General features: G+C 48.7%; 5 protein-coding genes across 5 annotated transcripts; 2 read left to right on the forward strand and 3 right to left on the reverse strand.

The window, feature by feature from the left end:
- Positions 1-3,797: 3,797 nt before the first annotated feature.
- On the reverse strand, positions 3,798-4,088 carry N7516_000559 (uncharacterized protein; the record flags this gene model as incomplete). The annotated part of the gene is made up of 2 exons (XM_057213281.1): positions 3,798-3,986; positions 4,038-4,088. The coding sequence occupies 2 exons, from the start codon at positions 4,086-4,088 to the stop codon at positions 3,798-3,800; spliced, it is 240 nt and encodes a 79-aa protein (XP_057075164.1).
- A 232-nt stretch (positions 4,089-4,320) lies between these two features.
- Positions 4,321-5,133, reverse strand: N7516_000560 (fungal specific transcription factor domain-containing protein; the record flags this gene model as incomplete). The annotated part of the gene is made up of 1 exon (XM_057213282.1): positions 4,321-5,133. One exon carries the CDS (start codon positions 5,131-5,133, stop codon positions 4,321-4,323), a length of 813 nt encoding a protein of 270 aa, XP_057075165.1.
- A 1,363-nt stretch (positions 5,134-6,496) lies between these two features.
- N7516_000561 (alpha-galactosidase) lies at positions 6,497-8,798 on the forward strand (the record flags this gene model as incomplete). Its single annotated transcript, XM_057213283.1, has 2 exons — positions 6,497-6,590; positions 6,649-8,798. The coding sequence occupies 2 exons, from the start codon at positions 6,497-6,499 to the stop codon at positions 8,796-8,798; spliced, it is 2,244 nt and encodes a 747-aa protein (XP_057075166.1).
- A 351-nt stretch (positions 8,799-9,149) lies between these two features.
- Positions 9,150-10,671, forward strand: N7516_000562 (tRNA-splicing endonuclease subunit SEN54 family protein; the record flags this gene model as incomplete). Its single annotated transcript, XM_057213284.1, has 3 exons — positions 9,150-9,262; positions 9,361-10,154; positions 10,217-10,671. 3 exons carry the CDS (start codon positions 9,150-9,152, stop codon positions 10,669-10,671), a joined length of 1,362 nt encoding a protein of 453 aa, XP_057075167.1.
- Positions 10,672-11,253: 582 nt separating this feature from the next.
- On the reverse strand, positions 11,254-12,991 carry N7516_000563 (NEDD8-activating enzyme E1 regulatory subunit; the record flags this gene model as incomplete). The annotated part of the gene is made up of 2 exons (XM_057213285.1): positions 11,254-12,561; positions 12,617-12,991. The coding sequence occupies 2 exons, from the start codon at positions 12,989-12,991 to the stop codon at positions 11,254-11,256; spliced, it is 1,683 nt and encodes a 560-aa protein (XP_057075168.1).
- Positions 12,992-13,672: the final 681 nt, after the last annotated feature.

Raw genomic sequence — 13,672 nt, forward strand, 5'->3', positions numbered from 1 at the left:
TAGCCCAATCGGCCATCCAAGACCCCTTATAGGGCGTGCCTATAAATATGACTGCCTTTATGCAATTGAAAATTCTCTGAAGTTGGGATTCAGGATTATTTCGAGAAAACAGGATCACTTTCTTACAAACGAGGCCTCGACCAGGTATTGCAGGACGATCTATCAGCTGTCGAGTCGTGCAGAATATTTGTAGCGTGGTCGATGACTCGGTTAAATGAAGCGACGGACTTCCGCACAGCATAGGCGTCATAGCCATAGGCCAGTATTCAAGCCCCACTAATATGTGAAGGGAGCAGCGTCTGTGACAAGGGTGCTGATTGTTGATCAGGTGTCCAGGTTGCTCGGCGATCTCCGGTCAAACCGTGAATATAGCAAATATCAAACGCTGCGTCCGAGCAATTGTGCAGGACCTCAAGCCCGTCTGGAAAAGGTCGAGGGTATTGATTGATCCTGTGCCTTGCTCAAGCTGCCCTCCTGATAAGATAGCGAGTTGTATGGATTCTGGCCACCCCTCGCTACTTGGGATCGGGGCTTCCTAGGATGCCCCTTGAGACGCGCCAAAAGGGCCTTGAACTTTCTCATACCGTGTGCGTGGACCGACGGTCTAAATTGAGTGGAAGAAATTTTAAGTGATACTGTGGAGAGTAGAGTGTGTGAAACAGGGGTTCAGACTGATGTTGATAGGCAAATAAAATCTACTCTGTTTTTGGCTGCGTGTCTAGGCCAATATATATAGTCTAGCAAGCACGAAAGTGGGCCTCTGACCGGGCACGCGGGTGCCTCAATTGATTATTGGGATGAAAGAAAGGTGTTGGAGTATCATCCCATGTTTGCTTGACTGCTTAGCTATAGACTGAGCCTTTATTTAGATGGTTTTACTAGAGTATATAAGCCCCTGCATTTCTAGTTATAATGGATTATGATTCTTCTTCTGTCATACTTAGTAGTAATCTATACAACAAAAGGCTTCATTGACCATTTGTCGAAGACTTCGTTTAGTTTGAATACATGTACCATACTGGGTGAAAGATTCCTCATATCCGAAGGGCCTGGTAGTAGCTGGCTCAAATAAAGGTCAAGCATACATGGAAAGATTCATCGAGGGAAGTATCATAGTAATTCAGGTATTTTAATTCTTCTGCCGGTCTTAATTCAGGCCACCAGGCCAAAGCTAGACATCAAGGCATCAGGGTATCAACATTTACCTGAAATAACTAACTAGGATGTATTCCAACTTAGTATTCGACAGTTTGCTCTGAAATTTAGCCTCTTGGCATCTGCACACGGCCGTATATATCACACGTTCAATCACACGCAGCAAAACAAGGCTGACTACTGGACTCGCAGGGCTTGCTTATACGAACGCCACTGAGGGAAATAGGAAAATATTTTGCCTTTCAAACCAAAATCGGGCTACTAACTCCATATGAATGTGGCTGATGTGATGCTAGCATCCAAGAGAATTATAGGTACGCAGTAAATATAACTAGCTATAAAATGGCTAGTGATAGATTGATTTCGCCCTGCAGCCTTTGAGAGGGCCCGCATGTTGCGTTCTCATGGATCCTTAGATTAGCCGAGAATAGGTGGTGGTCGTGTTTGCTAGCTTCACTATTCTGGTTCTATTCCCAGTACTCCGTACAAATTGTACAGCCCCTAAGCGCGACTCATAAACACGCCTGTGGCTGCCGCTAACCCTGTACCCCAACCAGTGCTCTACCATAATTGGATACTCTCAATTCTTGGCAGAACTATATTTAACCTTGACACCGGGGGAGTGGCCGAGCATGCATGGGAGTCGAGAAGATTAGTGTGAGAACCTGTCCCTATAAATGCGCGCTCTCCCGTCGAGCTTTTCTCCCCTTCGCATTCATACTGACAGGGGATATCAATCTCGCGGACAGCGACTTGGCTCCCAACTTGTGGGTTTGAATATCGGATACCTTCCTCCAATATGCCGAGGCACACCCCTCGATCAGGAAACCACTCCTATGAGTTCGAGTATACTACCGTGGAGGGTCGAGAGCACTGTGTGTAGATACCCACTCTTTGCTTTTTCATGGCTCTATGTGCAGCCAATGCTAATATTGTCAAGTCGGCAACACCGACTGCGAGTTTCCAGCTTTTCCTCCGCGAACGAGAGGGGGCACGCGCCGTTTCATGAAAGGCGTGATATCGTGTGGCATCCTGGTGTTAGGATCTCTTTTAGCAATTGGAATTGTCAGCATGGTCCTACTCATAATAAGAACGGACAACACCGGGTTCGATCCCAACAGCTCGGAATACGCGATGTACAAGAATACTATGTTCAAGGATTGTTACAACACGCCTCCGTCTGCTATAACGTATAATTGTTCTGCTCTCAAAGCCTATTTTCAGGGCGCCTTTGTACGGAGGAATGATTCTGTTTTGGCATTTATCGATACCTCTCTCTCACTGCCTAACGATTCAAATGACAACACAACCGCTTACAGCTGGTGCGAGGCAATAAGCTGTTTTAATGACTTCAAGGTGATACCATCCACGCCACGTCCATCGGCCTTCCCTCCGTCGGCCCTGGAAACATGGAACAAGGCTGGTATCACTTTATTGCTCGCCTTTTGGCAAGTTCGCAAGTTCCATAATGGTTTATACAGTGACCAAGGCACAATCTGCACAGGGATAGAGTGGGATACTTGGCTAATCATGGCCTGGGATCTCGGTTCGTTTATCTGGTGGTGCATTGGTCTTGGTAGATTTGCCATGATTCCAACACATCACCCCGTTCCCTCCATGCTTGGCTGGATATCGCTATGGAAATATTGCTACATGATACATTTTCATCCTTTAAAGTGTGTTCTCCGAAACTCTCCTAGAAAGGCGCGAGCCTTAAGGTGGGCACTATACATACTAGCAACTCTGCAGTGGATAGCGTCAGTATACATCTGTGTATACGCCTGGCGAGCCGGTAGACATAAAGCCTCACCCTATCCTGCGTACAACTGTCTCCCCTCTCGCATCCTGGATGCACCTGGAGCCTCTATATGCTCAGCAGAGCAAATCTGCTCCAACGAGCTACTTTTCAGATCTTGGATATTCAGATTTCCGCACGAGCGGTTTGATGGATACTCGGTTCAAACTGTATTTCTTGCGGGGCTATCAGGTCTTGCTTTTGCACAGTTATGTGCTATCGGCGCATTTCCGCTAATCGCATCCATGGTCAAAGGGGGACCCCTAGAAAATGGAGAGAAAAAGTTCTTTCTTTGATTTGGGGTTTGCCGGCAATCTCAGTGCAGAAGTTTTGGCATGTATAATTGTTGGTATTTTCCTTGCGGTTGAGGGATTTCAGGCATTCCAGCGTACTCGTGAAAGTGCTGTCGCATTCTACTGGGAGTGCAACGCGTTGCATGTCAATTTTAGCCCATGGAGGTACTACTTCGATGTAAATTATGAACTATCACTTCGAGTGGCCAGGATGTGGTTTAATTCATGAAATCCTGGGACTGATTTTGAACTTATCTTGTCGCTTGTCGTAAGTCCTCCAGCGGAAATCTGGCTTTACAGCATACAGCATGGATCGAAATTGCTGTAGCTTTACCATTTACCCACAGAGATTCTTTCTCAAACAAACTAGTCGGTCCCCAAGGGTTCTAGATGGAAATTGGGGGGTTAATACAAAGGGGCTAGGTATAACTTGGTTGTTCTATGCGTTACCTAGTCGTATATATACATGTATAGTTTGTTATTTATCTTCTCGGTTCCAAGGTTTTTCTCTCAATAGCTCTATATGTATGCATTTTATCATACACGCAGCAGCTTTATTTCCCAATCTCCAAAAATCCCATCGCAATGCTTAGCATGTCTGCGTCAACCACCTGGGCTTTGCTCTGCTTTTGGCTTTCGTTCTCAATGTCCCGGAGACATTCTTTCAATATTTCAAGAATGGTTTGGTACTGCCTCGAGGAGGGTCCAAATGTCTTCAGGGCATTCTCAAGGCTGTTTGATATCTATCTTTTTTTGTTATTGCCTGTATTTGGTGGTTGTATTGGGCGATATACCTTGCGCAAACTTTCGTTGTAGTCCACGATATTTTGATTTATTTCGTCCATGTGATATGATATTATCCAGGAGCTTAAAAATATGCCTGATATTTTTGAAAACGGTGCCTGAACAGTTCAATTGAATTTGTTCAGGGGCATCACCCACCTTGGGCATGAAACGCACGATGTATATTGAATTGACCGCTCTCGTCACCGCCTAGTGTCAACTATTTAGCTTCCCAATATCTCGACAATACAACAACACATATACAAACAACCACTAACTATACAGAGTATCTATCTAACAAATCCCAATCTCTTCCAAAGCCCAAGGCACTTCCACCCCTCCACCCCCATCTTTATCTCTAACCGGATTCGCAAACTCAACCAAAAACCTCACCATCCACCCATCCATACAAAAACTAGTATCAGCCGAGCTCCTACAAGCCCGATGAAAAGCCTGCAACCGCTCCATACAAACATCAAGCGTAGGCCAGAGCGCACGCAGTTTGGTCAGAATACAAAAATTCCTCTCGAGCCTCGCCCTCGCCTGAACAACACTCGCCTCATCACCGAAAAGCAACGTATGGATCTGCACCGTCGAAGCAATAACGAGTACATGGCCGACCATGTTGTATAGCACGGTGCAACCTGGTACTTCCTCGGAGCGGTAGATCATCTCGCAGAGCCGAACGGCGTGTTCTTTGCACTGCTGTGCGTAGATGTGCGTGCGTGGTGTGTACCCTCGGACGTCTTCGTGGAGGAACCGGTAAAAGAGCATTTGCCCGTAGTGGTAGTAGCCTAAATACAGGGTTACGAAGAGGTGGCCTTGGCGTTGGGAGGCGTGGGATTTGAGGTTGGAAGGTGTGTCGTGCAGGTGAGCGGGTAGGTTTTTGAGCCAGGTGGAGAGTTTGGCGGAGAGAGTTGAGATGGTTATTTCTATGTATTCTTCAGTGAGGGTTGTTTCGGCGGCTTTGGTGTTGAAGTCGTTGATTTCCAAGAGGATTCGGTTTAGGAGGACCATTTGTGCTAGGAGAGATGAGGCGCGGTCGTTGGAGACTAATACCGTGAAGCCTTGGGTACGGGTCATGGCGAGGAAGGTTGCTTCGTTCATTGGGAGCGGAACGTTTGGTTGGGGGGTCATTAGCCGTGGGAGTCGGACTCCTGTTGAAGACCAGACGTCTATCATACATAGAGTCCACCATACTGTGTTGAGGGTTAGATGTGTGGATAAGATCGAGTAAGTTCCCGTATAAATTACAAACCTCTTGTGTTTACTTCTTGTTCCACACGACTTGCAGTACGGCAGTTTGGGAGATCAAGGAGTTGGGCAATACGGCATGCAATCGAGTAGTAGATGGTCTCCGAGGCAGGGTTTCCGTTTACTACCGCAATAGCGCCGAGCAAAACACAAACTTGGATAGTTGTCAAAGAGACATCATTCAAGTTGAGTAGTTGTTCACATTTTTCGGTATATCCTTTCCCTCTTTCTCGAGGATCTGTGTCGACAAGGGAAAAGTGGGTTGAAAATCTACCCGAGTCAAATTCTGTTCATTCGGGCCGGGGGTTGAAGGTTGAAGGCATACCGTGCCGATAATGCGAGAATCCCGTATATTATATTCTCGGGCGCTTGTCCCCGACGTATGTCTTCAATCAGACTTGGTCGATGGAAGAGAGAATGAAATTTATCATGCACATAATCAAAATACAACTCCACTAGTTCAGTGCAGAGGGGTTGATCTGGTAAAGTGCATTTCTCGGGTAGAGACACAGTCCCGGCAGGTGATTCATTTGGCGTAGAAGATCTTTTTGGTACGGGGAGCTGCTTCCTAGTACAAGCTAGTCCCCGGGCGGAGCAATAGCTACACGAGCGACCGGGTGCCGGAATGTCGCATTTTCGTCGACGTTCACTTGACAGATGAGTCCGGGATCTGTTAGGTCGGGTTATGACTGGCTTACCGACATGTGGCACAGGCCTTTGCTGGTCTCATTATTTCCCAAAGAATAAAGGACCCCTTGTTAAAAGCATTGGTAAAATGGAGGAGTTAGCAGACTGTATCGGAATTGAAAAGTGCAAAAACCAATGAGCGAGGTTCAAACCCGCCCGCGACACGGAGTATCCCCGGAGTTTCCTCCGCATTTTCGACTCCACAGTTATAAAAACCCCAACATATTATATACTTCAGAGTATCGCCGAATTTGGGGATTTTGATCCGCAGTTCACTGGTCATAGTTCAGTAGACTCATAGAAGTCTGTTCTTGGCAATTGATATCCATTCTACTTGATTGAGATCTACACAATCCGAGCCAACTTTGGAATACCCGGATGTAATCATATCCCACAAGTCGGGGAAAAAGACGTCGGGGTAAAAGATTAAAAGACTAAAAGACGTGGGGGTAAAGAAGATATAAAAAGGTATGTATATTCCCTAGGATTGGGATTTGAATTCTGTCCAAAGCACACCTGAGCAGCAAAGATGGCTTACTTATCAAGGAGTGTTGCAGTGGCTACATGCCTTGCTCTATTTGCACATTCCTCCGCTGTTATGGCTAAGGAATTAAGCACAAAGCGTGAGTCCTTTGCTTTTGATCTTTTCTAGTGTCAAAACCTAACCCACATATCCTATAGCAATCGCCGCGGATGGTACTTTCTTTGCTCTCAATGGAGACAATGTTTCGTACCGTATCCATGTGGACAACACCACTGGTGATCTCCTAGGAGACCATTTCGGTGGCTCCGTCGGGGCTAATATCCCTCTGGAGACTGTAGGCGACATCGATGGCTGGAATGAACATATAGGACGTGTGCGCCGCGAGTTCCCCGACCAAGGCCGAGGGGATTTCCGCACCCCTGCGATTAGCATTCGTCAGTCAGAAGGGTATACTGTATCTGAATTCCAGTATAGATCGCACAAGATCATCGCCGGCAAGCCCGCTCTGTCTGGGTTGCCAGCCACGACAGGCACAGAAGAGGACGTTAGCACTTTGATCATCAGTCTATATGACAAGTATAGCGATGTGGCTGCGGACCTCTCCTACTCAATTTTCCCTAAGTACGATGCCATTGTGCGCAGCGTGAATGTTACGAATCACGGAGAGGCAAATATCACAATCGAGTCTCTGGCTAGTCTGAGCGTGGATTTGCCGTTTGAGGAACTGGACATGGTCAGTCTTCGTGGAGACTGGGCGAGAGAGGCGCACCGCGAGAGGAAAAGGGTTACGTACGGTACCCAAAGCTTTGGAAGCTCCACTGGGTACTCCTCTCACCTCCACAATCCTTTCCTGGCGTTGGCAGATCCCTCCGCCACCGAGTCTCAAGGAGAGGTATGGGGATTTTCGCTTGTGTACACAGGTTCATTCGCCGTGAACGTCGAGAAGGGTGCACAGGGCTTCACGCGTGCCCTTCTGGGTTTCAACCCTGGTCAGCTTTCGTGGACTCTGCCGCCTGGTGAGACTCTTACTTCGCCAGAATGTGTCTCGGTATACTCCAAGGATGGCCTCGGTGGAATGTCACGCTCCCTGCATCGCTTGTACCGCAACCATCTCATCAAGAGCAAGTTTGCTACCAGTGATCGGCCTACGTTGCTGAACAGTTGGGAAGGACTGTATTTCGATTTCAACCAGAGCAGCATCTACGAGCTGGCAAAGGAAGCCGCCGAAGTAGGCGCCAAGCTCTTCGTTCTGGATGACGGCTGGTTCGGCAAGGAATACCCACGTGTCTCTGACGAAGCCGGGCTGGGTGACTGGATCCCAAACCCCGAGCGGTTCCCAGACGGCCTGGAGCCGATTGTGAAAAAGATCACGGAACTCAAAGCCGCTAACTCGTCAACGAACATGCGTTTTGGTATCTGGTTTGAGCCGGAAATGGTCAATCCGAACTCGACTCTGTATAACGAGCACCCGGACTGGGCCCTGCACGCAGGACCCTACCCTCGCACTGAAACACGCAACCAGCTCGTATTGAACCTCGCTCTTCCTGAGGTCCAAGATTTCATCATCAAGTCCGTCTCAGATATCCTCAAGAGTGCAGATATTAGTTATGTCAAGTGGGATAACAACAGGGGCATTCACGAGACGCCTTCTCCAGCCACAGGCCACGCCTACATGCTCGGCCTGTACCGCGTTTTTGAGGAACTAACAACCCAATTCCCCGATGTCCTCTGGGAGGGTTGCGCGTCGGGTGGAGGCCGTTTCGACGCAGGTGTCCTGCAGTACTTCCCGCAGATCTGGACGTCGGACAACACAGACGCAATCGATCGCATCTCCATCCAGCTGGGCACTTCGCTCGCCTACCCGCCTAGCGCGATGGGTGCTCACCTGTCCGAAGTGCCGAACCACCAGACTGGCCGCACAGTCCCCGTGGCTGTCCGCGGACATGTCGCCATGATGGGCGGCTCGTTTGGCTTGGAATTCGATCCCGCTGTAATGGACGCTGATGACAAGGCAGCTCTGCCGGGGCTCATTGCTCTTGCTGAGAAGGTAAATCCCATTGTTCTTACTGGTGATATGTGGCGGTTGAACCTTCCGGAGGACTCAAATTGGCCTGCTGTTTTGTTCATCGCCGAGGATAGTCAGAAGGCTGTGTTGTTCGTCTTCCAGGTCGCTCCAAATGTTGATCATTCATGGCCCCGCGTTAGGTTGCAGGGATTGGATGAGCAGGCTTCCTATAAGGTTGATGATGGTGTGGTTTACTCTGGTGGAACCTTGATGAATATTGGTCTGCAATTCCCCTTTAAGGGTGACTATGGCAGTCAAGTTGTGATGTTGGAAAAGCAATAGAGAGGACTTGCAATATCGACTCGATAGTTATATTTGAGCGGCAAAGGTTGTGAGCAGTCATGCCATTTCATCGGGTTCGACAAGTTAAGAATTAAATATCAACATTCCAGGATTTCTAGATGACGAGATAATATATTTTCAATAGAGATATTCAATTCCAAGTCTGTTTGTAAGCTCATGTTGACCTTCCAAGGTAGATGATTTTGGGAAAACCCCCGGGCCAACATAGATACTATTATTCTGCCGGACGAAAAAAAAACCCGCTTATCGATAAGCGCACCTTTTCTAATCCCCTCCGACTCTGACTCCGAAATTCCAGCCTCTAAATTTATTCTTAACAAACAATTCAACATGGCAGATGCAGACGAGGACGCTATTCGCGCTCCTGAAAATGCCTCTACGCAGCCCGAGGTCGACCTGTCCGATGAGACGCAGGACTTCCGCTTTTTGAACCACTTAAATTTGTATGAACAAAACTATTCCTCTGGCATGGCGAACTCAACCTCCATTGTCCTCCATCACTTACTCCATTACCTATTGCTTACCTTCAATCTCTCTACAGCTTTGCCGATTCATCCCCCGGTATTCCGCGCCGTGGTGAGAAGGACTTCGAGCCCAATCCGACAGAACTTCAAGCCGATGTACTCTCCGCTTCGCGAGGGGCCATGCATAATGCGCTCTCATACCCCCGTCTCCACGCTCCCAAAGCCCGCGTCATAGCTTTCTACGCACCCGACGGGTATGTTCCTCCAGCTCCAACTGAACGTGCGACGCCGAAAGCTGGCGGAGAAGATGGAAAGAGCTCAGACTCTACCCCCAAACCTACGCGGCCGTTGCCGAATTCCGCCAGGATATCCCCCGACGCATGTGTCTACGTGACCAACCCGAAGGGCCAGTTCTTCAAGACAATGGGCCAGGCGGACTCGTCAGGCCGTGTGTGGTTGTTGCCAGAGGAAGCCTTATATCTTATTGAGCGAGGAAGTCTGGATATCCGATGGCCTAGTTCTTCTGGATCCGTCGCGGGTCCAGGAGAAGAAGATCTGTCTGTCCCTATGAGCTTGCAGGCTGCATATGCATGCTTCATGGGCCACGGTGGTTTGACGCTCGAGCGATACTCCGTTTATACTGGTCTCAGGCGCCTGGGTTATGCGCTAGTTCGAGCGCCTGGCTGGTATGATGACATCGAGAAGCAAGATGCAGAAGCCTCAGATGCTAGTGATATGACACCACCCAAGCTTCATGGTCCCGGCCTGGCGGGTATGCTTGGGTCACTTTTCAATTGGATCCATGACCCTCGCTCGACAGCCTCTACGGCAACTGGCCCTATCATCGGCACTAGCATTCACCGTCACTACAGTGAGTCACACATATGGTTCTGCGGCAACTATTTAGCTCTCGATACTGACAATCCTTCTTAGTGGATGTATACCGCAAGCTCGCCATCATCCCTTGGTATGACCCAGTCACCGCGCCCGAAAGACACACCTCTGATACCACACCACCCTTCCGCGTCGTGTTCCACATCTACAAGCCCTCAACTCCCTTTAAAAAGTCCACACCCCCCACTCCAGACTTCCGCATCGCAGTTGTCAGCACACGCGACCAAACCACTATGCCCACTATGACGCAACTCGGTGCTATGCTCGAAAGTACGCCACTTGATCCCCCGCGTGGGGAGAAAATGGACCGCATGATGTACATGAGACTGCGACATGGATACCGCAATGTCGTCATGGCTGTCGTTGATCAGGGTGTGGTCAGTTACTTGCGAATCGCTGATTCGGCGTTCGGGAAGGAGAAGCTTTATGAGAACAAGGGTGGACCTCAGGGCCATAAGCGAAATCGTGCAAATCAGAAGCCGAGGAAACGTTGAGAGACTTGGCTTATTAGTTCATGCCTTGGCCGATTACAGCTCCGACGCTGGGGAGTGTATACAAAGGTGAAGACACCAGTGGCCCATAACGGAAATGTCGTTTGTGCATCAGGTGGACCTGCCCACATATCCGTCTCGTATTATCCCTGCTGCGTGCCTGTCGCACCGAGAGCTGAAAATGCTCTCTGGTTGTTGGAGCAATTGTGGTTATTCTCGCGAGGATGTCCTTAAGTAGTCACCGCACTTCAACAGTCATACCGTATTGTTTTGTGCCTGGTCTGGCGAAACACGTTAGACTGAGGATCAACATATCCCATACATACTACGACATGAAAATGCGCCAGCATTTCACTGAAAGAACGACCCAACCTCGCCAGTTTGCACACATCTTCTGACGCATATAAGAAACAAGCCATTTACATAGCCGGATACTACTTATTGAGAGCTACGAACCCATAATATCACTAGGTCATAAATCATAACATTCTCTGAGTAAAGTTTCGACGAATTCGACGAGTACCTGAGGTCTTGCAGACAGCAATGTACTCATCCAGCACGTTTATAGCAAATTTCATCCCCCACTCACAGCCTGTACATCTCGCTCTTACTTCTAGCGCCATCAAAGACACAAGTATTATCGAGCGGACCATACTGCCTAGTAATCACCTTCAACGCCTCCTGCGCAACCAAACCCCCCGTCAACGAAGAGATATTATGCAATTCGCCGCCCTCAGCCCGACGCAGTTCCTTAATCGCACGAGCGATCTGCGCACGCGCCTCCTGACAAACAGCCGATCCATCCGCTGCAGTCAGCAGAGCCAAGATGCGTTCCGTGTGGCTGTTCCACAGCCCGTCATCGTCAACAGAGAGGTCCTTTTCGCGGCTGCTCGATTGGATCTCGTCCACGACCGAGTCAAGGATCTGCGTCGCGATGAATATCGGGATCAGGGAGTCCGGGACGTTTAGCTCGTTTCGGATGGTTTTTAGTGTTGACGCTTCGCTGTCGATGCTTATCTGCGGGATATCGCGGCCAAGCACGACTTTGATGTGTGCGGCGTTCTTGCAGAATACTTCGATATCTCGGTCTGGGATTGCCGGTGTTTGGCGCCTGAGCTGTGATTCGAGCTGGCGCACTGTTGCTGTCACTTCCTCCACGTCTTGTCGCGCTTTTGCCTTGTAGATGTTTTGTAGTGACACGTAGTCTGCTGACTGGGCTTTCATGTCTGGTAGAGAGCCTGGGAGGGGGAGGACGCCGTGAGATGCGTGGAAGCTTTTGATGGCTGAAGCAATGACCCAGAAATCTTGGGATGATGCTGACAGCTGTTGACACTGGTCCATTTCGAAGATCTCACGGATCGAGCTGCGTAGGCTGAATGGTGAGATTGTCTTCAGTACAGCAGCGACTGCCTCATCGAAGTTCTCTTCGCCGCCCTCTGGGTTAGAGGTGCGTGCCTGGGACCGCACGAACTCTCTGAACTCGGTTTTCTCTTTGTAGTTACTCGGTGCATTGCCTTCATGGGACTGTTTCCATTGCTCAAGGAAGTGAAGTAGGAGAAGGATGTAGGGTACATGGCCATGTTGATGGTCATCTAGGGTCTCCAGGTTATGCAGGTTGGCTGCGGCGGTGACAAGCTCGGGCCAGGGACTTAGCAGACGCAGGTCCTGGGTTGATTCTGGATCTGGGTGTGTCTCAACAATCGGGAATTCAGCCGGCAATTGCACGGAAAAGGTAGAGAGGAACCCGACTGAGTGAAGGTACAACACGGGAATACCTAGTAGCTTTGCTTCCTGGATTAGAGGTACCAATGTCGAGCGTCTCATTGGACCGGAAATAATCACCAGCTTATGCTGGGGCAAGAAGTCGGGGTTTGTGAGAAGCTCCTCAACACGCTGTTTCAGAAGTCAGTCAACGATCATATATTTTTGGCGATATGGAAGGTCATACCTTGAGAGAGTAATTCCCCTCCACATCTGGATTCAGCTCTTTCAACAGTCGACATGTCTCCTCAGCACGGGACTTGCCCAGGGACTCTTCTTCCAAGAAGAAGTTTACCCCTAGATCAGACTGGGTGACTATTGCTGGGTCGACGATGGTGAAACCACCAATTCCAGGCAAAACAAGGTTCTTGAGTGTTTCAACGCCAGCAACGCCGGTCACACCGGTGTTGTATTGGCCGAGAGGACCATCAGAATTCACCAGCAGAACATAAGAATCTTCAAGTGCCTGCTGGCCAGTTGCTGCCCACAGACGGAGCTGTCGATCATATTTGCGCTCCTTGGAGGTTGGCCCTGTCAGGGCGGCGGGGAAGGCATCCGTCATGGTGGATATCAAGTAGTGTGGGGGAGATGATAGAACTTCGTTTTGAGGCTCAGACCATTGCCTGTTTATTGGTCTGTAATACTTCTCGGATTGTTTAGAACATTTGTTCCTGAATTTACGCGAGGTCCCAAATGATGGAGTAGTGGATGTCAACTTGTCGATGAGCGACTGTTTTTAGTAAGCGCATGTGAAGGCCTGATAATCCAGGCCACAAGGAGCCTCACCCTTCATGTTGCCCTGACATAAAAGACAGCCTAAGACAAATCGACATTATACAAGTGATGTACTTCTCAAAGACAGAGAAACAGCCGAAACATTAAACTTTAGTACCTCTATCGTTGTAGTCCACGACGTATTTATACCATTCATTGCCCTAAGTCTCATCTTCCAAGGGAACTCGTCTTCATGTCAATTGCCCAATTTCAAAAGACCAATTCACCAAATAATGAACTTGACCATTGCTGTCCTCGATTGTATGAAGAGTACGAAGTATATACTCCGTCCTATTTAGGTCCGGAGTATACTGATCCGACCTGACTTATATCTCCTCTTATTTACCAATACGACACTGAGACTCGGTAGACATGCTATATAACTATGAGATTGGATCAATTTAGGATACTTAGGACTGGATTTCATATTTTTTTTAACAAAAAACAAACCAACTACTTATAAGTACAT

Source organism: Penicillium verrucosum, assembly GCF_028828655.1.
Source record: "Penicillium verrucosum strain IBT 35672 chromosome Unknown utg000001l_segment0_segment0, whole genome shotgun sequence".
Taxonomy (NCBI): Eukaryota; Fungi; Ascomycota; class Eurotiomycetes; order Eurotiales; family Aspergillaceae; genus Penicillium; species Penicillium verrucosum.